At 48.3% G+C, this 23,823-nt stretch overlaps 8 protein-coding genes across 8 annotated transcripts; 4 read left to right on the plus strand and 4 right to left on the minus strand.

The window, feature by feature from the left end:
• Positions 1 to 69: 69 nt before the first annotated feature.
• On the minus strand, positions 70 to 1,935 carry BT62DRAFT_498900 (Pkinase-domain-containing protein). Its single transcript, XM_043181166.1, has 8 exons — positions 1,787 to 1,935; positions 1,652 to 1,728; positions 1,328 to 1,597; positions 1,195 to 1,278; positions 977 to 1,141; positions 772 to 920; positions 569 to 717; positions 70 to 517 (listed from the first exon to the last, which is right to left on the minus strand). Exons 1-8 carry the CDS (start codon positions 1,866 to 1,868, stop codon positions 465 to 467), a joined length of 1,029 nt encoding a protein of 342 aa, XP_043043738.1. The 5' UTR covers positions 1,869 to 1,935; the 3' UTR covers positions 70 to 464.
• Positions 1,637 to 2,543, plus strand: BT62DRAFT_498992 (uncharacterized protein). The gene is made up of 3 exons (XM_043181167.1): positions 1,637 to 1,735; positions 1,787 to 2,195; positions 2,243 to 2,543. The coding sequence occupies exons 2-3, from the start codon at positions 1,901 to 1,903 to the stop codon at positions 2,527 to 2,529; spliced, it is 582 nt and encodes a 193-aa protein (XP_043043739.1). The 5' UTR covers positions 1,637 to 1,735; positions 1,787 to 1,900; the 3' UTR covers positions 2,530 to 2,543.
• Positions 2,544 to 2,828: 285 nt separating this feature from the next.
• On the plus strand, positions 2,829 to 4,846 carry BT62DRAFT_961979 (DnaJ protein). The gene is made up of 6 exons (XM_043188617.1): positions 2,829 to 3,061; positions 3,110 to 3,217; positions 3,267 to 3,347; positions 3,401 to 3,956; positions 4,012 to 4,351; positions 4,408 to 4,846. Exons 1-6 carry the CDS (start codon positions 2,888 to 2,890, stop codon positions 4,643 to 4,645), a joined length of 1,497 nt encoding a protein of 498 aa, XP_043043740.1. The 5' UTR covers positions 2,829 to 2,887; the 3' UTR covers positions 4,646 to 4,846.
• Positions 4,847 to 5,050: 204 nt separating this feature from the next.
• Positions 5,051 to 8,249, plus strand: BT62DRAFT_1072347 (MFS general substrate transporter; the record flags this gene model as incomplete). The annotated part of the gene is made up of 19 exons (XM_043178844.1): positions 5,051 to 5,127; positions 5,179 to 5,317; positions 5,369 to 5,379; positions 5,461 to 5,736; positions 5,798 to 5,834; positions 5,884 to 6,030; positions 6,079 to 6,141; positions 6,197 to 6,207; positions 6,275 to 6,450; positions 6,506 to 6,541; positions 6,595 to 6,724; positions 6,781 to 6,845; positions 6,896 to 7,024; positions 7,078 to 7,154; positions 7,208 to 7,388; positions 7,444 to 7,637; positions 7,688 to 7,849; positions 7,901 to 7,945; positions 7,994 to 8,249. 19 exons carry the CDS (start codon positions 5,051 to 5,053, stop codon positions 8,081 to 8,083), a joined length of 2,046 nt encoding a protein of 681 aa, XP_043043741.1. The 3' UTR covers positions 8,084 to 8,249.
• On the minus strand, positions 8,150 to 8,507 carry BT62DRAFT_499141 (uncharacterized protein). The gene has a single exon (XM_043181168.1). It carries the CDS (start codon positions 8,398 to 8,400, stop codon positions 8,215 to 8,217), a length of 186 nt encoding a protein of 61 aa, XP_043043742.1. The 5' UTR covers positions 8,401 to 8,507; the 3' UTR covers positions 8,150 to 8,214.
• Positions 8,508 to 8,977: 470 nt separating this feature from the next.
• Positions 8,978 to 10,468, plus strand: BT62DRAFT_978483 (choline kinase cytoplasm; the record flags this gene model as incomplete). Its single annotated transcript, XM_043189349.1, has 3 exons — positions 8,978 to 9,126; positions 9,255 to 9,984; positions 10,040 to 10,468. The coding sequence occupies 3 exons, from the start codon at positions 8,978 to 8,980 to the stop codon at positions 10,466 to 10,468; spliced, it is 1,308 nt and encodes a 435-aa protein (XP_043043743.1).
• Positions 10,469 to 10,938: 470 nt separating this feature from the next.
• Positions 10,939 to 13,452, minus strand: BT62DRAFT_978484 (uncharacterized protein; the record flags this gene model as incomplete). Its single annotated transcript, XM_043189350.1, has 4 exons — positions 10,939 to 11,286; positions 11,335 to 11,826; positions 11,886 to 11,906; positions 11,965 to 13,452. 4 exons carry the CDS (start codon positions 13,450 to 13,452, stop codon positions 10,939 to 10,941), a joined length of 2,349 nt encoding a protein of 782 aa, XP_043043744.1.
• Positions 13,453 to 15,425: 1,973 nt separating this feature from the next.
• On the minus strand, positions 15,426 to 23,798 carry BT62DRAFT_927565 (uncharacterized protein). The gene is made up of 42 exons (XM_043185284.1): positions 23,547 to 23,798; positions 23,230 to 23,479; positions 22,924 to 23,178; positions 22,759 to 22,870; positions 22,435 to 22,705; positions 22,361 to 22,383; positions 22,222 to 22,303; positions 21,965 to 22,164; positions 21,818 to 21,901; positions 21,436 to 21,768; positions 21,144 to 21,387; positions 20,696 to 21,094; positions 20,605 to 20,648; positions 20,375 to 20,549; positions 20,251 to 20,322; positions 20,065 to 20,197; positions 19,640 to 20,014; positions 19,401 to 19,583; positions 19,308 to 19,341; positions 19,143 to 19,257; positions 19,076 to 19,093; positions 18,962 to 19,020; positions 18,677 to 18,907; positions 18,585 to 18,626; positions 18,396 to 18,532; positions 18,176 to 18,340; positions 17,870 to 18,126; positions 17,696 to 17,815; positions 17,520 to 17,641; positions 17,369 to 17,465; positions 17,199 to 17,317; positions 17,016 to 17,137; positions 16,871 to 16,967; positions 16,792 to 16,813; positions 16,666 to 16,738; positions 16,464 to 16,617; positions 16,199 to 16,408; positions 15,985 to 16,147; positions 15,859 to 15,932; positions 15,795 to 15,803; positions 15,658 to 15,739; positions 15,426 to 15,607 (listed from the first exon to the last, which is right to left on the minus strand). The coding sequence occupies exons 2-42, from the start codon at positions 23,448 to 23,450 to the stop codon at positions 15,600 to 15,602; spliced, it is 5,736 nt and encodes a 1,911-aa protein (XP_043043745.1). The 5' UTR covers positions 23,451 to 23,479; positions 23,547 to 23,798; the 3' UTR covers positions 15,426 to 15,599.
• Positions 23,799 to 23,823: the final 25 nt, after the last annotated feature.

Below are 23,823 nucleotides of genomic sequence, written 5' to 3' on the forward strand. Positions count from 1 at the left end.
AATATAGCAATTTATCGGGCCACGTCCATTTTATAAAGACGTCGAAAATGCCTGTCCATCGTATCGTAGTGACACGTCGAATCAATGTCAGGGAGCCTTGGAGCCTTCAACGCGTCAGTCTCAGTGACGCTTCCTTATCTGTGAGCACGAGGGCGTCGAGTTCACGCGGCATCTAACTCATGAAGCTCATGATTAGAGCGTGAGCCCTTTAGGTTAGAATAGGTAGTCAGTGCATGTGGGTTCTACTCATAGTCATTAGGCACATCTTGACACACGGAGGAGAACGGCAGAGTACTCAAGTGTGCTAGAAATTACGCATGCATGGCGAGCAGAACATGCAGCAGAAACATTGACATCGGTCTGATATCCGACACTAGAGCGGGAGATACAAAGAGGTAAAATTTAGAACGATCTATATACATAAGCACACACGACAGCAGAGATAGAGCGTATTAGAGCAACGATCATTCTGATACGGCTGAATCGTTCGCGGCGGCTTCCTTTTGTCGTATAGGTACTGTGGAGGAGTGTTAGCCGGGAACCGTGTAAGAATGACGAGAAAGCGTACGAAAGTATGGCTGTTGTTGTGCCTCACGAGCCGTAAGACGATCCTGGTGGTCATACCGTAGCAATTTGTCCAACAGGTCAATAGCCTCATTCGAAATATAGCGCTGATTCTCCGATGTTATAAATCGTGTCCACGGCTTTCTAGGGTACCTATGATGACGAGGATTGAGTTTGGGATAAATATGTGATTAGCGAGCTACAAACCGGCCGAGGATCTCATCATATTGGGCATCCAGACGGATGTGGTACTTGTCGATGTAAGCGAACAATTCGTCAGTGCCTAGCACCTTAGCAATCTTGACTAGCTGATCGTAGTTGTCGTGACCATGAAAGAACGGTTCCTTGCGGAAGATCTGGGAGCGCAGTGACTTTAATTGACACTGGTGAGGGAAGAAAGGTGGCCTTTTACCATTGAAGCAAACATACACCCATAACTCCACATGTCCAGACTATAGTCATATTCTTGAAAGTCAACGAGTAGCTCAGGACCCTTGAAATATCGAGAAGCAACGCGGACATTGTATTCAGTTTTTGGATGGTAGAATTCTGCAAGACCCCAATCGATGAGCCGCAACTGTGATGTCTGATTAACCACAAATACGCAGAAACTATATAAGCTCTGCCCACCTTGCGAAGCTCATGATCTATCATGACGTTGTGCGGCTTTACATCTCGATGCATGATACCCTTCGAATGACAGAAATCTAGAGCCTACCAGGGCATGTGAGCCTATCGTCATTGAAGGATCGGATTCTCTTACTTTCAACAGCTCATACATATAGAAACGAACGTCGTAGTCGGAGAAGCGGGGATAAAGAACTTTGAAATCCACGTTGTGGACATATTCTGTGATTAGACTTGGTATCTTGGACGCTTGATCTCGAACGACGTCCAAAAGCGCGACGACATTGGGTCCTCCGGCCAAGTTTTGTAGGATCTTGATTTCTCGTTTGATTTTCTTCTTTTTCACAGGTTTTAGGACCTTGACGATACACTTTTCTTCCGTTACAACATTGATGCCCTCGAAGACCTACGGGTGCAATCAGGTCGTCTTTCGAGAGTAATAGGTCTGACAATGACGCACTTCCGAATACTTTCCCCGCCCCACTTTCCGAACGATTTCATAGTGATCCTGAGAGCCCCATTGGACCTGAAGATTGTCTGTGAAATACAGAGATGTCAGGAATAGCAAGATTGTATGTAAGACAGAGTTGCGAACCATATTCGTGCCATGAAGGGCCAAGCTTCGCATTGACATCGGTATATACTCGAGCAACCGATTTGGTCGATGAACGACCCATTAAGATGACGGAGAAAGAAGGCAGGTGAGCTGATGCGTTGCAGCAATGAGGTCGGTCCTCGGATATTCCCACGACATGTTTATGTGATGACCCCTCCCCATTGGCCCAAAGATATAGTCTACCTGACCTCACCCAAATACCATGCTTCGGTATCGCTGGGTGCAAGGAAATTCATGGAGCCTAGCCCAGTAAAAAAGGGAGCATGGGCCAAGTCGTCGGCTGTGGCTATTCGTCGCATTTCTAGGCCCGAGCATCCGGCTTTCGGACAACTGGGACTGTTTGCTGCAAAGAAGATAGCTCCAAAGACACATATTGTTGACTATATTGGTATGTACTTGCTACCACAACACGTTAAGAAAGTTGAAGGGAAGCAGGAGAAATACACTGTGAAAATCGGCTGGACTCGGACTACGACCTGTGTCTGCATCGATTTGAAGACGGGAGCTGCATTGGGGTCGACGCGGGCAAGATGGGCAACGAGGCGCGATTTGTTAATGATTTTCGGGGAATAAAGGATAAACCGAATGCAGTATTCGTGGACAGGCGGAGTGAATTGGGGGACCTGCGGATGGGAATTTGGTCTTCGCACGAGGGCATCAAAAAGGGCGAGGAAATTGTTGTATCATATGGAAAAGCATGGTGGCACGCCCGAACAAAATGACGGCGACTTGGAAAACTTTGGGCCGTCTTTAAAATAAGCCAGTGAGGACCTGTCCAGCGGCGTTCAACACAAGAATTGAATGACGGCAGACCCGTGAAAAAACGTTGCAAAAAAACGATTCGAAAAAAACAGTACGGGTGGCAACAGAAAAGCAAATACTGTATGCGGCGACTAAGAAATTAAAATTTAAAAAAAGACAAAAAAAAAAAAGAGGCTCCGAGGGAGAGCGTCGTCCAAACACGTGGACTCCCGTTATGGAAATATGGGCACGTGTTGCGCAAAGGCATCCGAAACAAACAGGCAAAATTTCGAGCTCGGTCACTCTCACTCTGGTTGTTGCAGATTCTCCCGTTGCCTCATGCGTCCGTGTATCCCAGCAAAAGGCGTCTCGTCTTTTGTTGCCTTTTACTCCTGTTCTAGGCCTGCCCAACGGTCTGGCACTTCCTCTTTGTCCTTCTACCGATCAAGATGTATTCACAATCTACCTAATTCTGCCCACCGTTTCCCCTGCCCGAGGCGCCTTGCTGAACGGGTACGTTCCGTCCGTCGCTCGCAGCGCACTGTGCTCACCGTCCCGTAGCGGCACTTTCATGCTTCCCCACTATCCGGCGCCCCCAAGGATCCATACAAAGTTCTCGGGGTGAATAAGGATGCAACAGCGGCTGAAATCAAAAAAGTCTACTTCTCTGTACGCCCGCTATCGCATCTTGTACTTTCATGTCACTCAATATCTGCAGCTTGCTCGGAAATACCACCCAGACACTAATCCTGACGCGAGTGCACGGGACAAGTTCGTTGAAATTCAGGAAGCTTATGATGTCAGCCCCAATTTATTTGCCAATCCACTTCTCCCTCAGTCTGCTGCATACAGGTGTTGAAAGACGAAAATAAAAGAGCTGCCTATGACCAGTATGGCTCCACGTCGCAGCAGCCAGGTTTCGATCCAAACTCGTTCTCTCAAGCATTCCGTAATGGACAGGGATTTGGTGGATTCAAGGACTTTTCCTCTGCCTTTGGTCCCGATGTCGGTGGCGGCTCGAGTTTCTTCGAGTCCCTGTTCGGCGCTTTGAATAATGGCCCTGGGAGTCGACAACGGTCGCGCGGTGAAGATTTAGAGGTCTCAGTCGGAATAACCTTCATGGAGTCATGTAAAGGGACAAAACGCAGCGTCAAGGTTTCACCTGTTGTCGATTGTCTGACTTGCTCCGGCCTCGGTCTAAAGCCAGGCGCTAAACGTACAACATGTACTGCTTGCAGTGGTTCCGGTACCCGGACTTTCGTTATCGATAGTGGTTTCCAGATGGCTAGCACATGTCCGTCTTGCTCTGGTGTTGGAAGTACGATACCTCGGGGCAGTCAGTGCGGTTCTTGCGGAGGAGTGGGCAAGGTCCGAGCACCTCAGACCATTCAAGTCGATATACCGCCAGGTACGTCACACGTTGATAAACTTTTCATGCTTCTTTGTCGTTACCTTCTTATCAGGCGTCGAGGACGGAATGACTATCCGTGTTCCGAAAGCGGGAGATGCACCAGTAACTGGAAAGGGGACGCCTGGTGACTTGTTTGTGCGGGTCAGTGTTGCCCCGTCGAAGCAGTTTACACGACAAGGAGTCAACCTCTTCCATGAGGTTAAGGTACCGTTCCACACCGCGCTTCTTGGTGGTCGGGTACGGGTACCTACCATTGATGGTGAAGTGGATGTCCGACTACCCGGCGGCACACAACAGGGAGAGGAGATGGTACTGAAAGGACGTGGAGTCCCAGAAGTTCGAAACGGTCTTAGTGGGGACTTGTATGTTACCTTCTCGGTGGTCCTTCCCAGGTAAGCCTCACAACCATCATAATGCTCACTGACTTTGATATCGTATCTTTGACCAGATCGCTCTCAAAACGACAACGCCAACTGTTGCAAGAATACGTGGACGATGTTGAAGGTCGACCAACTTCCAAAGATAGCAAGGGAAGCAATAAGGCTTCTCAGTCTTCAAGTTCGTCACAAGCACAAGGGACAGGAGGTCATGATAATGGTATGCCTTCTTTTACACATCAGTCACCCTCACAAGGTGGCTTGGTGTTTCGTGCGTGGCAAAAATTACGAGGACTCATTGGGTTTTGATTTTTACTGGCATGTCTTCTATCCTTTGCCAACGCACGCCTTCGTGTTCTTATCTGCACTCCTACGCTAGTAGTCGCCGCTGAGGACACTCCGAGAGAGGTAGACAAGGGGGCGAAGGAGGTAGACAAAGGGGCGAAGGAGGGCGAGGACGAAGATCAGGAGAAGAAGAGGGCGACGGCGTGATAATTAAAATTTTAGAATCGTATTGCATATACATGCCATCTGCTAATTATTAAGTTAGTGTATGTACCGACGTGAACAGACGCGCCACCTCTCAACCGGACTGACGATCTCTCGCGGAGTTGAAATAAACTGGCTGGGCCGGTTCTTTCTTTTACCACGATGGCTCGTTATTTGAACAACACTCTGCTTGGATAATTTTGAAGCATTGCCAATTGGTGACCCATGTTTCCCCGTCTCGTTCCTACGGAATTCTTTTGGTTTGAAATGGTTCGGGCCAGACTTTCCGGTTTCCGCTCTCAGTACGCAGTTTCTCTTGAGAAGCGGCACTACTTGCTCGATCACCCGTTCAGGTTAGAGGGGATGCTCTTCGGTAATGAAATCCCTTGCAAGACCAATTACTTTTATGTATTGAAAGCCAATTTCTTTGGGAGATCAAATCTCCCTGGTCGTATTCATATCTCTAGGTTCCATGAGTGTGGTCTTCTCCCCGTGAGTCCAGTTCCATCCCCGTCTTACCCAAAGCTGATTACCGCCGACCAGGTACTCATGCAGTTCCGACTATAAAATGTCCCCCCCCCCGGGAAAATATGAGATTTATTTCTTTTCCTCGAAGGAGCTCCCGTCCTCTCTAGTTTCCCGCCAGTCCGTCCTATTCCTTTTGGTACCATGGTCCGACAGATGTCCAGCTCCGACCTTGATGATATCTTCTCTACGACTCACGACCGCACCACAGTGGATGAAAAGCCTATTTCAGATCCTCCAGATCCTTCTTCAAGATACGGCGGTGCCGATGACGTGGGGACGCCTTCTATCCTCACATTAGACTCTTCGTCTTCGACGATTCTTGACAAAAGCGAACAAGTGCCTCAGCATCTCTCAACGTTCAGAATTCTCATGGTCCACATCGGGTGAGTCCTGGTGCATGGTCCGCATGTATCATTTTTGACCGTTCCTATATAATTTCACCAGGGCTGCTTTAACGCTGTTTCTTGCTACGACGGATGCTGTATGTTGTCCATGATCTTCGAGAAGACCTAACTTAAGAGACCGATCAGAATATTGTTTCGACGAGTTTACCAACGATTTCGAATGACCTTGGAGCTTCAGAGTCCGAGTACACCTGGGTCGGTGTTGCGTACATGTTGACCCAGACTGCATTTCAACCCCTCTATGGAAGAATATCCGATGTTGTGGGCCGAAAGGTACAGGATCCGCGGTCGACCCAGATTTTGATACTGATCTCACCATAGTGTTTGTTATTGGCGAGCGTGATAATTTTTGCCCTTGGAAATTTAGTGTGTGGACTTAGCAATGTACGTGTTTACGATTTAATCTGTTCCCTATCCTCACCCGTCGTGTCCGAGGAAGAGTATCACCATGTAAGATATTTAAATTTAGCATCACTGGGTCGAATTCTGCTGTTCCACTCATTTTTTTTTTGTACAGGCTCATTGGGTCTCGTGCCCTGGCAGGAGTTGGTGGCGGCGGTATCGTGAGTTCAGTGTGGGTCATTACAGCTGAAATCGTCGAGGTACAACATCGGGCCAAGTGGTCACAGGCCTTGAGCATTACATGGAGTTGCTCGGCCATTGCAGGTCCTCTGTTGGGGGGCCTTTTCAGTGGTGCGCATTCTCTCCACTCTAATATTGTGATTCTGTCTGAGAATGGCCTATCAAGGCGACACGGACTCTGTTCTAAGCTGGAGGTGGGGATGTGAGTACCGGCAATACGCGTCTTGTAAATGATCTCACACACACACCGTACAGTCTACCTCAATCTACCTATCTGCGCGGTCGCTACGCTAGTACTTGTCTGTTCTCTCCACGGGGTCAGCTTACAGAGGTCTAGTAACTATACATTGCGCACTATAATTCAGCGATTCGACTTTGGAGGCTTGTAGGTTTCGGCCGATGGTCTATTTGATGTGTTGTGTCTTACGCTACTATAACCAGGATTCTTTTCATGGCAGGGACATCTTTTATCGTCGTGGGATTTAGTTTTGCGGATGAGAACGGTTGTAAGTTTTCTCCGTGGCAACCGCTTTTTAAGTATTGGAACCGTCTCTAGGGAAATCTGTGACGACGATAATGATGCTAGTGCTGGGTCTCCTTATTCTTATTGGCGGTGGGGTTTATGAGATGAATACCGGCCGGGACTGTCTGTTTCCAACAACAGTATTTACCGATCATTCTGCGAGTATGTCTTTCCTGAGGACGATATGTTTGACTACTAACCCGGTCCTCGCGCAGTCATAATCCTTGTCGTTACCTTTGTCCACAATTTTGCTTACAATGCTGGGCTGTTCTACCTCGCGTTCTTCTTTCAGGTATGTTTTCAAATATGCATGGAAATCGCATTGCTCACACCGGGTATTCATAGTCGGTTGGCAACTACACCCCTTTGCAAGCTGGTATCAGACTCCTTCCATTTTCTTTGGGCTCTTCGCTTGCATCAATGCCGGCTGCGTGGTTCATTGCTTACTGGCAGTCTCGCCGTCGGGACCTAAGTGGCCAGAACTGGATTATGTCGCTCGGTCTGCTTATTTCGACCGTTGGCTTCGGTGAAATTTCTGTTACTTCTTACGACATCGACCACGCTCATTTCTCATAAACCAGGGCTCCTCATTCTCCTGAGAGCAGAGGCGTCGGACGTACAGGAAGTCTTGTTCCCACTGATCTGTGGGATTGGGATGGGGGTTATGTTACATGCACCTTATCAGATTTTTGTGAGGACACTCAAATCACAAGAGCTAGCGACGGGCACGAGTGCGTTCTTTCTGGTCCGCTTCACCGGAGCAACAGTCGGACTCGTAAGTATTACCTGACTTTCCTTGAACCCATTCTGATTCTGTTCGCCAAGGCTGTTTCGGGCAGCATCTTTTACGCTCGAGTATCAAGCCGTTTGCCATCGGGCCTGCCAATAGAAATCCAAGGATCATCTCTGGACTTTAGTGGGCTCAACTCGATCGAGCCCGTGTCATTGCAGTGGGAGGTTTTGAATATTGTCGCGACTTCTGTTCAGGTACGCCATCTTCTTGATAGTGATGATTTCCATCTTTTTGACAGTTTTTAGACCATCTGGGTCGTTTGTACACCCTGTCTGGGGCTCGCCTTCTTGGTAAGGCTCTCTGCTTCGTTAATATGGCTCGGAGCTGACGAACTACAGCTATCTCTGTTGGTGCGGAAGCTACCGATTGACCGGTCAGCAGATGGTGATTCGGAGAAACACATATCCACGGGTGGTAGTACTGCATGAAGTGTGGACGTATGAGAAGGACTCGAAATACTTTATAACGGTATGTATAATTATATACTGGGTTTCTTTGTCGCATCCCAGTGCATTATAATAAAGATATAGATAGATATGTAGACGAATCCAAGGGATCTCTACTTAGTTCCATATAGCAATGTATCGATTGGCCCCGTATTGACGTTGACTGACTGGCAGCCTCGTTTCTGATGAAGTCTCATCCCCGATTCTACAGGGCCTTGACGGTAATGCGAAATGAGGACGAATGGCACTAGAAGACGGTTCCTATGACCCACGGGTATTGCTGACGACCTTCTCACCATATGGGCGCGACTGCCTAGACTCGATGACACGGAGAACTAACATTACGGACGATACGTCGTTCATGTAGCTGAGTGTGGCGAAAAAGGAATACTTTTCTGTCCCTGGCGGAGTAATATTAAGGATCTGCCAGCAGCCAGTGGAATGAGTCGGCACGTTAATATTAAATAATGTGATGTTAACAAGGACTCATTTCTTTCGAGATACAAGCTAATTTATAGTGGAAACCGGACGAGACGCAACGTGTGATGAACCGACTTGGTTCAGTTGGAAAACAGGCTAGACTCACTCCGAGAAAGGCACCTTTTGAGATTCCAGCGCTGACGGCGCCACGGTACCGTCATTTCGGTGCACACGACCAGATTGTAGATTGTATGCTCAACTTAACTGACTGTATGCGCGACATGAAACATTCTTGTCGTCATCGCCGGCGTAAGCCACAGTGCGCTTTCTTATCGTGCACTGTTCTCCTCTTTAACTCGAACCACCACCTTCATCTCTTCATCGTCACCCACAATGCCCAGCTGCTCCCCTATTATATCTCCAGCGTTCTCACCACCGTCGTCCAGTACCCCATCTATGATCAAGCGTCTTTCCGCTAGGTCCGTCCAGAGTCTGGCGGAGCTCATCATCGGCAACTCATCAAGCTCTATTCAGCTCGCACCAGAGGAGGCGCAGTTTGTCACCGAGGAAGGCCTGCCGCATGCAAAGAATACACTGGAAGCAAGGTGAGATATTCCTTCATCAAAGAACTCGGACTATCCTTGGCAAGAATAGATAACCTTGTTCATGGTCTGCCGTCGTCGCTCTCTTGTCCATGCCGGAGCTGACCCTTACCTCTCTCCTCATGGCATAGACACTACAAAACCGACAAGTTCGCCGTGCAGTTACTCGCATGCATCAAAACCTTGCGTGTCCCTTCCTGGTCTGACCCCGCCATCACGCCACAAGGGATAAAGATCCAGAAAGTCTCTGGCTCCATGACAAACGCCGTCTTTTTTGTCTTATATCCAAGATCCCCCGAGATTCGTACTCTTTTGCTCCGGATATATGGTCCATCATCCGGTTCACTCATCTCCCGCCCCCGAGAACTCCACACACTCCACATCCTTTCCTCAAAGTATCATTTGGGCCCAAAAGTGTACGGAACATTTGAGAATGGCAGGCTTGAGGAGTTTTTTGAGTCCACAACGCTGAGCTCAACTGAAATGAGGGACAGAACCATCAGTGCCTGGATTGGAGCACGAATGGCTGAACTTCATTCTGTTGACATAGAAGTCGTTGAGGAAACTTTGCCAGAGACCAGAGGCGAAGGTAAAGGCTGGGACCTCAGTGTCAAAGTGAACGTCAAATCTTGGTTACCACTCGCCCAAGCTGTCTTGGCACTACCCAACGTCTCCGAATCATTGCGCAACGAGATAGATTTGGAAAGATTCAGCAAGGAGTGGAAGGCGTATCTGAAATGGTTAGCCGCGGTAGACGATGTCGAGAATGGCAGTCGGCGAGTCTTTGCTCACAACGACGCCCAGTACGGGAATATTCTTAGACTGACAAACATGCCAGGTGAATGTGCCCCTCATCGCCGAGTAAGTCTTATTTTCCTCGTCAGGGTCAACGTCTCAAGACTGATTCACATCTTAGATCATTGTGGTGGACTTTGAATACGCCGGCCCCAACACAGCATCGTTCGACATTGCGAATCATTTTCAAGAATGGACCGCGAATTATCATGGCCCAACTCCTCACCTCCTCGACCCTTCGCGTTACCCAAGCGAAGAAGAACAAGCCAATTTTTGTGCATCATACATCCAGCATTCAATCCAGACCCCGCTTAGCCAATTAGAGCTCAAAGCTGCAGTTAACAAGCTTAAGGATCAGGTCCGTTACTGGAGTCCTGCATCGGCGGCGATGTGGGCTGTTTGGGGTATTGTTCAGGCGAGGGAGGATGTCGAGGGGAAAGTTGAGGAACCCGAGTTCGACTACTTAGGTTATGCCCTTGACCGTATCAAGGGGTTCCGTCGTGAAATCAGAAAATTGGGTGTATGCGTGCCCTGGAATGACATCTTTTGATGGCTGGCATGTTCTTTAATGTTCATTACAGGTATCTTCATCATATCATTGACTCCGCGCGCATCTATTGTCATTTCATCCTACCCGCCTGGTTATATATTACAATTCCCTAGCCATGCAGAATAACAAGATTTATATTGAATGAGATGAATAAAAACATGTTGCTGTGACGACGATAATGCTATGCAAACTGGGTGAGATAAAGTATAGCCCTAGTATTGACGACAAGAGAGAAATCAAACGTGGAGAGAAATTGCTATGTGGTTTTCAGGAGGATTGACACGAACAAGCGTATGTATGTAGAGATCCGACAACGCGAAAAGGGAAGTAGTGTAACAGGTGTTTGAGATCAGAGAGAGGAGTATTGTCCGATCCTGCACGGCAGTCATAATCAAGAGAGGAAATCATTCGAAAGAAACAGTCAAAGGCATGTCCGGGACCGTGCGCCGCACGGATGCTAATGCACGATTTCAAGCCCAAGCTTTCTCGTGAAGTCTGGATGTACCCATCGTTAGCTCCGTTGTTGACCAGGGCGAATTGATCGACGCTTCACCAGCCGCTGTAGGCGCGTGTGAGTACGACGCCGACGACAAGTGGTTGCTCCGAGCGAAGCTTCCCCAATTACCCGCGCTGCCTGCCCGAACGTGACCATTTCCTCGCGATGGCTGTTGGGATGAAGGCACTGTATTATCACCGGATGATAGAGTATACGAATGTCCAGGAACAGGCTGGGACGGTGTGAAAGAAGCGTCCTCGCTGCCATTGAACGAATGTCGAACACTAGCATTGGTAGGGGGTGTACCGTTCTGATTGATGCGCTATGAGTTTTCATTATAGAAATCCAGCTGTACGATTAGCGGACATACCTGATTGTAACCCACTATCTCGATCCGTGCATTATTGTGTCTGCCGAGGTCCGGACCAGCAGTCACAGGTGCGGGCGACTTGGCACCTCTGTTATGATCAGCACTGGGTAGAAGGACACCGTTACTCGCAAATGCCGGATAAGCGGACTTGTTCTGCTTGATCGTGGATGCATCCAGTGCAGTGTCGACCCTGAGGGAACCCGTCGGCGGGCGCGTAAATTGGTAACCATTAGTAGAGCTAACGTCAATGGGAGTAGAGCTGTTCGTTGGTGGTTCTTGATTACGTTTGGCAGAGATACGAGCAAGAAGAGACACAGGCTCTGCTGGATCACTGTTAGTGCTCATTGAGCGGGCACGACCATCGGGGCGTGCTGAGGGAGGAGCGTTCTCCGGAGTGGCACCAGGAACAGCGGCGCCGCCAGATGTTGGAAGTTCGGTATGGATGAAGCAGCATCGTTTACCGTACGGACATGAGCCAGAAACCCAGAAGGTCTGTTGTAACAATCAGCATTCGACTATCTGGGACTGTCCGGAAGCAAGAATATACTTACCCTGCAGATTTCGGTTTTATACTAGAAGCACATCAAGGTTCAGTACATAAGGTGAATTGAAAACAAACTAGTGGCTGACCTTCGGATGCCGTGATACCTTTCTCAGCTCTTCCTCACCATGAGCAAACTGGCACTTGGCGCCGTATCGACACGTCCCTTTCTCCTCCCAACTGCGGCAGAGCTCCGTCTTGTAGAGACCCAGCTTTCTATTGTTAGCGCTAGGACCATTCTGGCCCCCGCTGGTGGCACTACTCGGACTGTGAAGACCACTGTCCATTTGCGGCGGGATAATTCCATAAGGACCAGTATATTGTGGCTGTAATCTTGCCATGACTTGGGCGTCCTGCCGGGCATATGTATCTTGTCCATAGAACTGATTAGGATACAAAGCCATCGCAGGTGGAGGCGCGCCCATGCCTGGTGGGAACAAGCCCGGGGCGTAAGGCTGCATGTTACCGCCCATCAAGGGCAGTTGCGATGGATCTCGAAGTGCCGACGGGTCAGAGGCCGAGTGATGATGCGCGCCTCGGAAAATGTTATGCTGTTGTTGGACTCTAGATACCGCAGGATGGTCTTGAGGAGGACCCGTCAACATCATGTCATAAAGCTGTTGCGAGTTACCCAGCGACATGTGAGCGGTATGACTGGGGTATGGCATGCCTGGAGGGCTTGGAATGAGGCCCTGTTGCTGGGGATATCCGCGCGGAGGCTGACGATACTGAATGGGGACGGCGTTGTTAGGTCTGTTCTGCACATATGAGGGTGCAGCACCAGGGGCGGTGGTACCCATGCTCGTGTGCGAAAGAGGGCTGAAGTTACGTTGCTGAAGATTGTAGTCAATCTGAAGATCATCTCTGCCGGGAATGACTGACTGGGAGGCTGATCGATAGTCAAAAAGTGGCGGATGAGGTTGTACCTGGGGACGGTGAACAGAGACGGTGTTATTCGCTAGTGAAGGGTACGAGAGCTGCTCTCCAGCAGGTCCGGACTCCCGATACTGAGGCCACTGCTGCTGCAGTTGACCGTCTACTACGTCTAAACCAGGGCCTTCTCCGGCATGCTGAAGACGACGCAAATCTGCGCTCGACAGGCCGCCGCTGAATGAATGCGGACGCTCTTTCAATTCACTCGGTGGTCCGTTATTGAGAGGAGAATGAGAAAGCATAGTGTTGCTGGCAGCGGAAAGTGCAGACTCCTGGGAGCTAGACTCTGTAGTGTCCGTTGACGACCCTCGTGAGTGAGAGATGGTGATCTGATGCTCGGAAGAGGGAGGAGAAGAGCCGAGGCTGTCAGCAGAAGAAGTCTCCAAGGGACTTGTTTCCGTCAATTGCACAAGCGTGTTGGATAATTTGGACTTTGGGGGTGTCCGAATGGGTGCATCATCTCCCGATTCCCCAGCGACGTCACCAATGTTCAGCCGAACAATCTCGTCCGCCAAGTCCCAACCGGCTGCACCGGCATCTGAGTTGACATCAACAAGCTGGCCATTGGCATTGAAGAGCCAGCGGTTGTTGCCACCGAGCGCCGAGTCCGTGCTAGAAGAGTTGGATTCGGAAAGAGAAGTCATTTTGGAAAAGGCTGATTTTTGTAGGGTTGCAGAAGGTGCTCGGCGTGTCAGCGGCGGAGGGCTACTATCGTTCTGTGGAAGCCAAGTCTAAGAAGGAATGATCAGTGAGAAGTGAGAGGAGAAGACAAGGTAAGTTACCTCTAGTGACACCTCAGAATCAGATTTGTGAGGCCAGGAGGTCGTGTCTGTAGTCTGAGGTCTATTCGTGAGGGTGATAGCGGGCAGTAGATCGTCTGGAGTCTTTGGAAAGTAACTTTTCGGGGAAGAAATCGTTACAACGTCGTGCATTTAATACTGCAAGAGATGCACGTGTTAGTCGAGGAAAGAGAAGGTAAAAGAAAGGGAAATATACCTATGAGATAATTAAGACCTAGAGTCGCCTCCGATGAATGCGTGATAAAAGATGGGTAACTTTTGGGAATAATGAGTAGATGGTGGAAACGTAAGTGAGCAGATAGATATGGAGGAGGAAAGCGACGCCGACGGTGGTGATGACGACGACAGCAGGGCGAATTCGGGAAGCGAGAAAGGGCAGATAGGTATAAAAAGCGTGGGCAGGGTCGTAAGCAGATGGTCGTGGTAGAAAGGAAAGATGGGAGCTGGAGGCAAGGGCTGTGACAGAAATTGGAAGAGCACAGCTGGAGTGTGAGGTTAAGAAGGAAGAAGGCGAGGCAAACGGCTGCCTTCACCTAACGAGTTTGGTCAACGTTTTGATCCCAGACAACGTGCCCGGTGTTTGCCAATAATTAATCACGCCCTGCGACTCGGTGCCAGTCCACTGCCTTGGGTAGCAGCCAGCGACCTGAATAATCAACAGCACACGACCTCGACGATACGAACGACGACGAGCACAACGTCAACCGAGGTGGTGAGCAAACTTTTGCTGTCCCCACCCCGGAGCTGTCCATCACTTTCACACGCTGTTTTGAAACTCCGACCTGCAAATCGACTGTTTTTGGACATTCTCCCCGTTCAGACTCCGTGTTCCAATTCTCCATTCTTAGGAAATTCACTCCAAATTGCTGCTCTTTGCGTGAGTGCCGTTCACCACTTTCTTCATTCAGAGATACACCCCGACTTTTTTCTTTGCATTCCCCCATCGATAGATGATCCTTGTTCCTCGTCACTGAAGCCCCCCTTTCACTGTCAAATGCCACTAGGATGAATCCATATGTCTTCTCAATTCTGATCCAGGAGATACCATTCCCATCCCCGACCGCCCTCTTGCCTTGTTTTCCGCGTTTTCAACACTGATCAACGTCCGATACTGTTGTCTCGCCCATCTCCCTCCGGCTAGCAGATCGGTGCAGCAACGGAGATCTCTTGAGTGCTGGGGTAAATCTACAATTGGAATATTTCTTGTAATCAAGCATTTCGGAATTTGCGAGCGTCGAACTTGTCTTTCCAAGTTTGAATGCCACCGCTCGAGTGTCGGTAAACAGCCCCACCTTTCCGCCGATACCTGATATTCTGGTTACCATGAGCAATGTATGACTAGCGCTAACAGCACTTGGATATCGGTAGGGACGCTATAACCAAGCGCAGGACTTAGAGAGGCACCATCTATTTAGAGAAGCCCGGGTTCAAAGTCAGCGAATATGATCGAGAGATCTGGAAATGGCGATGGCCGCTTGGAGGCAAATTTCAACGAGATTATATTCTTCCGTATACAGTCCTCTTGTCTGAAAAATTTTGCAAGACAATGTTTATCTCTCGCTTCTGAAACGAAATCTATGCGAAAATTGATCGCATACAATCCGTTGCCTGCAGTCATCACAGCGGCTAAGTATAACGTAGCGAGTGGGGTCATTTGGCCGACTCTTGACTGAGCACCTTCCGTTAACCCCAGTGAAGACCATTATTTAGCCCAAATCTTATAATCCGACACGCGCACATACGGATCTGTTATTTAGATTTACCTCCGCTTCTTCGCCTCAAAGCACCCTTCATAGGGTCGCGATACTTGTCGCGGGGCCGATTTTATCCCAGGACATGGCATACACGCATACATCCAACGTCTATATATGGAGTACATAAATCGGTAGAAACTCTTAGATTCTCAGGTCAATATTATGTAGTTTTCCATACCTGCAGTTCACCAAAAACGTAAGCGATTGAGGTATAGTTACATGGTACAAAGTTAAAGTTCAAGCATCTGAAGATTTGCGTCAGCATGAGCCACATTCCTTTCGCGTGGTTACTTACAATACGAAGTCCCTACCAGCATGGTTGACAAACTTTGTAACTGATCTTCATCGAAGGCTTGCTGATCCTTGTGCCAGGTGTCCTGTAACAGAGGTTAAAACACACTTGCCGGTCAATCCTGTGGCCCCTTGTCGTACCTGATGGGTCTACAATGGAAACAATCAGTAAAGGCCCTATAGAAAAAGACGAGATAAGCATTACCTTCTTAAACTCTGACGCGCATTTTCTAATTGTGGTTGAGATGGGAGGAGGGTCAGTAGCGTGGGGGGCAAGCACTGCAGTAACAATCAACATCTGGCAGATGACCCGGGGAACAAGGATGTGTACCTTCTGTAAGTGAGGGCAACCACGGTTCCACAGAGTAGGGAAAACTTTCGATCAGAGCGCACAGTCCTAGTATAGCAGAATGCATGGACCGAAGGCAATCGGCATACGAAGGATCCTTGCGTGGAGGCAACTTAACTTTGAGAGTCATTGTTATAAACCGATTCTGTACCCTTGTAAGTTCGGTGCCTAGATTGCATAAAGAAAGTTCACTAGCCTTTAAGGGAATGATGCTTTGTCGTTGCGAGCATCGAACAATCCCTGAAAGTGACTTCGAAGCCATTTCTCGGACCTCAACATTCTCGTCGGCTAGACAGTCCATTAACATGTCCATAACTCCGTGCACACCTTCCGGTGTTATCGACAGCAGATTACGGTAGAAGAAAACTACCAACGGAGGAAGCGCTTGAAGTCGAATGCGCCAGGACTGCATTTACAGGTCATAGTAACGCAAAGTTTCTGATAGCAGCGAAAATTCATACCGTTGACGATTTGATGGCAACGACAAAATTGGTCAGAATGGCTCCAATATACTCTACTGGTGGCGTGAAGGCTGATAGCACATAAAGAACAGCGATGGAATAGGTTTGTAGTTCAACATTATCATTGAACTCGGTCATGCGTAGGAACTCGGGCCTATGACACCATCACTATTCGCTGCAAGACATGAATACATCGACTCACATCAAAGCCACAGCATATGGCAAGATTAACGTCGCCTGTGGACTGTAGGACGAGAGCCATATCCATTGAAGGACTGAATAAACTAATGTCAGAATTGGACAGTACGACACGATCGACTGCACTAACGCGACAATGCTACTTTGTCATACTTTTGAACAAGAGCTTTCGGTCAGATAGGAAACAAACCTCTGATTGGATGACGTACCTCTGACTGGCTGACCCAGGGCGGCGGTGATCGCTGCTCTCGCCATTGTGGCATTTGTTTCAGAATGTTGATAATTTGGTTTTGGAACCGGGCCTCACTATACCTACTCTCAATGCTACGCAGTGATTTATAGACGTGGACTGACCGTATAAATAAAGGATCGTCTGATTCTTGACAAGCGCGTAAAAAAAGTTCTGTGGACGCGTAAAGTGGCCGCCACTGCGTGTTGAGCAAGGTAGTAAGGGTTTGAGTGATGAGGCCCCGTATCTGTGTTTGCAAAATGAAACTAAGGGAAAGGGGGGAAAAATCAGAAAACAGGGCCTCGAACCTCAGCGTAATTGGTGTTCGCGTTCGCAAAGAAGAAGCTGATGAAGTGATCAGCTCTGCGCTGGAAAACATGCTCCGCTGAATCGGCCAAGATACCAAATAAACTGAGCGCTTTACTCACTACGTAGACATCATCAGCGCTGCGAACGATAGACAGGGCGCTGGACGTACTTTCGAACGCAGAATCTCCATTGAAATCGAGAGGTAGGGCTAAGATCCAATCAATTAGCGGCTTATTACGCCTTGGATCTCGATCTTCCAAGATGCTCTAGATGGCGAAAGGCATCAGAAAGAACGACCAAAAACAGCGACATAAACGCACAGTCAGTGAGGTCTCCCAAAGAGTTAACGTGTCGGGCTTAATTTCGGTGAAAATACGATCTAATCGACTGCGAACCCAAGACCATAGTTTATCAGATGCATGTTTCGGCCAGTGCTTCGCTCCTGTACAGAAGATTGGAGTCATTTTTTGGGTATGACAAGAAAAGCGGAACCTACCACGTATAAGGCCCGTCAAAAACTCGCCACCAGCACGTTGTTTAAATTTATCAGAATCTGATAAAAGCGGGTCCATGACACTGAGTATAGCGTCAAGGACCTCGTGTTCAAACATTTTCGCTACACCCCAAAAGTTAATATTGCACAGAAGGATAGAATATAGATGGTGGGTACCTAGTCTCTTGATGTATGCAACATTCTCTATTCGGAGATCGACTGTGCTACCGGTTCTATTCGATTCTTGCCCCCACAATGCCGACAAGTCTTGGAAGTATTTCTCAGTGATAACGCCCTCACGAATCACATGGAGCGAAGGTTGCGATGCTGCTTCCCATGCAAATACTGACATATCCATGGTCACAGCTTTATAACCTTGCACCGTCGGCGCCCAAGATATGAACCCCGTACGGATTTTGTCAACGTAAATGTGGCTGTCAATCCTTTAGTGGATGATACATGCAGCGAACACGGGGGACGCACTCGGATGTTTGATCGATAGGGTGCTCGAACCTTTCTAGCAAATTGGAGGCATCCGTGACATTTACACTCTGCGCCAAAGGATTCTTCCACCGATGAAGCCATAAATCCGACGCGTCATCCGAGAAGGACCGAAACTTAACGTATGTCAGCAGATAAGTTATCCCTCTATTTAATAGAGCGTCTAAATGATGGGGAACAGAAATAGAGACGTCAGACATACCGTTGCGCCTCTATGCGGATGGTGGGCTGAGGACTAGTTGAATGCTTAAAGAAGAAACTAGCAACACCAGCTGATACTGGTGTATCTCGTCGGAGTAATACCACCAAAAACCGACACGCCATTTGTACGTATCTCCACTGCGATATAGCTTCATCAGAGAAGACTTCTAGAAGACGACATGCAACTGACATGAGTTTTGGGCCTCAAAGCAATTTCCAGTATCGATGAGACCTGAACGCATCATGTGAGACGACAGCACAAAATGCAGGCTAAGTCCATACGGTTTGGGCATGGATCTCGTTGCGGTTTGCAACGCGGCGTGGGTTCTTGCTGATCGCTTCCTGGAGCAGCCTTTGATCGATAAAAGAAGGCGGAAATTCGGTCACTAGGTCGTCAAGTGCACTTTCGACTGCGGGTGCGTCAAGAGAGTATGCGTTTGTATGGATAACATCCTCATGCAAATGCGGCAGACAGTCTACAGCAAGATTGTTCACCAACTTCTGTATGGAGGGCTACAGATCAATGTGCGTGAGTCGGACATTCGTACGGCCAAAGACTGTTAGAACCTTTTCTTCATGTTGACACTCCAGTAGGGATAACAGATAGCGTCCATGCGCGCTTTGGTCTTATGAAACATCAACGTTTTCATCACCAAACCTGGAGTGGCCAGCCAGACTTACCACCCAAAGCATAAGAAGCTATTCGTCCGTTAGCTTGGATAGTGATAGTCGTACAAAGAGGCCGCACCAATTCCTTTCTTCCACAACACGTACAAAGCTCCCTTCATTCGATCGGGATCATTCCCTTTCAAAAGTGCAGCAAAAAGGGACGGCAGCGTGAAACGAGTAGATCGAACATAATACTACACCCAAATGAAAAAAGATTATCACAGGACTAGGGCATTTGACATACCCCGAAGGCACTGTGTAATACAGCTTGAGCTTGCCTGCCGATAGATAATATCATATTAGATGATGATGAACAGGTTCAAACCTCTCAACTTACCGACGTATTCGCGTATACGGCGAAAGAGCCATCTCAATTAATTCCCGTATTAGGTCATCGTCTAGGCGTGATCGACGACGATACAGAGCATGCATATATACCCGACCGCAATGGTACATTTGTGCGCGCTTCACGAATACCGATCGTGAGTTCTCCTTCTGACCGTTCCATACGCGGATACCACTAAAAAAAGTCGGATCAGATGAGTATACACAACCATAATCAAAAAAAAGGCATACTCTCTTGCCGTCGTGTAGCTTTTTTGGACAGATTCGTAACCTTCTTTGCTTAAGCCGTAATCAAGCAAGTAGGAATCAATGGCCTTCACAACGACGCTAACAGCGTCTATGTGATCTTCCCCCTCCGTATTCTCACGAAGGGTCAGAGCAGCCCTTTTACTGATTTCACCAAAACGAATCCGATGAGCGACAGCTTTTCGATATCGAGGGTCTAAGGAATCGCAAAGCACGAAACCAGCCTTCATATCGAGCTTTCCCACGAGGAGTTCTTCACATTCAATATCATTGTTTATGCAAGAGTTCACAACCTCTTTTTCCTGTTCCTGAAGGAAAGTCGGAAGCGCGCTCCAAATCGTTCGGCAGGCATTCAGGTACCTGCCAGTTAACTGAATGAACACCATAATCTTGATATCTATCACACCTACCTGCAGAAATCATTTCTGTCGATGCTGTCCCAATTTTTCGTCGTCTGAAGCAACCTTTCGACATTGTCCAGTAAGGGCGATGCAACCTTATCGAGAATTTCCAGCACGAATGCGATTTCATCATTCGATGGCACTGACCAAGGGAAGTTTGAGAGAAGAGAACAGACAAAAATTTAATATACATACCGTGCCATTCAATGGATACATCTTGGGCTTCGTATAGTTTTCCCCAGTGGACATTGTGGTCTCTCTCGAAGTCTGTGTGTTGCACCGGTAAGAACTAGCAGGTGTTCGACGACTGGCTACCTACCTGAACTTGCCCATTCATCGGCATTTACAAAACGACTGTTGACTGGGTACACTCCCACAAGGGTATGAAGAATGCGGCCGATAAGTCTACCGGCACTGCTGTATCCACGTTCGCTCCTTGTTTTGTCAATGAGGAGCACAATGAGACCAAGTATTCGTCCCTTGTGCTTCAATACCTAAAATATTCCTGAATTAAATATCGATTGGATTGAAGGGAGTGAAAAAGCCTACGATGGAGCCCCCGTATCCTAAACATCCTAGAAGAATTGCAACGTCTATAAAACCAGTTATTGACGATCTGATCAGAAAGAAAGCAGCCTACGCCAGTGGAAAGTGGTGTCCGACGATATGGCCGCGGTTGGTGCTGTGGTGCGAATACTTGAAGCTCCGTGGTTCAGTTCATCTTCAATCTGAGAAATACAGAAAGGCAAGAATTTTGCAAGAGTCTGCTCCGCTCGAACTCGGGCTAAACAAGCTACGAGTTGCCCGAAGGCTCGGACGGCGTTAGACTTCGCGTTGGTAGACGCATAATCAAACACCAGGTTCAGCACCAGGTCAAACAGTTGATCTGACAGATGTAGACAGACTACATCCATCATGGCTTTGATAGACTTGAGAACACTCTCTTCTTGTTTGCCGCCCGTGGTGTTTCTCTTACCCCCTTCCTCGGGGAGATTCTCATAAAGTGCGATAACACGCCGGAACAGCGAAGTAACCCAGTCTAATGTTTGATCAGTGGTCGACGATAGGAGAAAACATAGAATAGCTACCTGCAAAAGCAGCAGTGCTATCGCGGGTAAGTGATCGCTCATCCCCCCTACTGAGGACGGGCGTAGGACTCTCTACACCGTCGGGGAAGTGCGTGTTGTCTTGGTCGAGATTCATCATTTCATCACCAGGTATATCATCGGTTAAAGGCACTCCAGATTGGTGAATAGAGAGATCACCAATCTTCACATGTTGAATAGCAGCAACAATGAACATAGTGGTACAAACGGTCTTGCTGGGATCATTCTGCCAGAAATCAGTATAAAAGGAGTAGAGATTAGTTGATACAGCTACCAGATCGATACCCGGCAGACACAATTCCAACAACGGAAGTAGATGCTTTTGACCGCCAAGCCAGATGCTCTCGGTGACGAGCGGTCGTGCAATTCCTGACAACATGCTTAGGACAGCAGTGGTCCTATGAGTTTCGTTTATGACCTCTAGACCGCCATATACGCGCTCTAACAATTCGGGCATAATCAGTGCAGGCTCTAACAAGGCCATACCTCGCAATGCTCCTTGAGCGAATCCTACACATATCGGGTCCTTGGAGAAGAGGGCCAGAAGGGCAGGAGTGCGCAAGATACTGACAAAAGCTCGCGAAATGCTGGGTGTAAGTTGTTGTGTCTGTGAGGAGATGTCAGGTTTCATTGACTATTCGATGATGAAGACGTACAACGGGTGTTTTACAGTCCATTTGTTCTTCCTGCTTCAGACGCTTGCCAAATTCGGAAGTCAATCGATGTAAGAAGGTCGTCAGCTATAAACACCAGAGCTGTCCGCTTAGAAACGATCTCCCCCCAAATCTTGAGATGCAACGTACCGCAATTGTCCAGGGACCAGAGTTGGATGGGTGGAAAAAAGATTCCGTACTGGTTATGAGACGTTCTAGAGAGTCTAAGGCCTTTGAACCAGCGACAAAACCGATCGGAGAGGGTTGGCTACGTCCTTGCCGCTCGTTGAAACTCTGTCGCATTGGGCCATCGACAGATATCGAATATACGAAAATCTTCGCAAGAGAATCTGGAAACAATGGGGACAGTGAGTAATGTACTATCAGCAGCCGAATAATTGACCTACGATATCTATCTGCAGCTTTCTTGATCTTGAAAGAGTGTTTGTCGGCGAGTGTGTCCGCTTGTCCAGCTGTTGTCGATGGACCCTAGACCAAAGAAAGATGTTCATGGATACTATTAACGAGAAATAATAGTTTGTTTACCCTGGTTGCACCGACGGGAACGTCTGCCCAACATGAGTGACATGACCGAAGTGCGAGTAGAAAAAAGCACTCACTCATGGATGCCAAACCCTTTCCAACCAACATGTTCCATTCCGGCTGTGTCCATATACCAACGTCTTTCCACTTGGCTCCACCATCTTCGCCTGCCAGGCCAAATGGACCAGCGACATGCTCCTCTGATAATTCCCCTGACATGTGCAAGAGGCTGTCGTCTACCAGAGCCGAATTAATAGCCTCCCAGAATTTGAAAAGCGAGGGTAAATATAGGTGGCTATGACTTGGTGGAAGGAAGGCGGTCAAAATGGGTATCATGACCAGGTATGTCTGTTATAGGTATTCAATATTGTTGTCGAGAGTGAGAAACCTTCCAGACATGCCTCTTTTGTCACCAAAGGCAGAAAAGTAGAGAGCATATTGGGAATGTCTTGTCTGGAGAAATAATGATTGCAGTGTTCCGCCACGTAAAGAAGGAAGCTTAGAGTTGAACGCCTAGAACATACTATGAATAGGCTGAAGAATAGACGATAGTAAAATTTCATTACGATGAATCATGCACTTGAGCCTTGTGCCACAGATGAGTCTGTACGCTATGCCAAAGAGGCTCCCATGGCAAGTCAAGGTCACCGTATTCAAGTTTACGCTTCATTCCAGATTTTTTGGATAGCAAGCGAGTGATCATATCGGCCCAGCTGCGAATGACGCGCGGATCTATCCCCGGGGTGATACAGAGTCCATAGTACAAACGAACTAACTTGGCGCGAATAGATTTGTCCATAGGATACCTCATCAGCAACCAACTGGAGAGGAATAAGGACACGCTGAAGGGCAGAAATAGAGAGCGATCATACCATTGAAGCATCCCATCCCATGTTGCGAGCACGAGCCAGTTCTTAGCCTTGGCACAAATGAAGATCTTGCTAACTATGCTCTCCAGCTTCGCCTGCATATCCTCGCACGATTCACACTCGTAGGGCAGAGAATTGATGTAGGATTGAAGGTGAGATTTTTGCTGTTCGAGAGACTGTTCCGAAGTGTCGCCGGGAGAGTCAGATATCGTGTCGTCGTCCATATCGAAGAGAGAAGGCTGTCGACGATCTACTGTGTCGCCAGAAGAAGGCAGCTGTATTAGGAGATCCATTCCGGTGAGAGGTAAGAGGCGACATACAGTAATGGAAGGTTTATATATGCGGTGGAGGCTGACGAGTCCCTCGATGACGCGTTCAGGGATGATCGGTAAACGCAAGCGGCTGTCCTGGGATTCGGAGATCAGAATTGATGTTGCAGTCACGAACAGAGAGCCTTGAAGGGATTTGACTCTGCTGGAACAACTGAAATTCAGAAGCTGACTGCAATATCGGGAGATGAAAGAAAGGATGGAAGAAAAATGTAGCAGTGGCACAATACCTTGAAGTTGGCGCGCGGCACGTCAGCGCACGTGGCAA

This window comes from Guyanagaster necrorhizus (genome assembly GCF_019112545.1).
Source record: "Guyanagaster necrorhizus MCA 3950 unplaced genomic scaffold BT62scaffold_4, whole genome shotgun sequence".
NCBI lineage: Eukaryota > Fungi > Basidiomycota > Agaricomycetes > Agaricales > Physalacriaceae > Guyanagaster > Guyanagaster necrorhizus.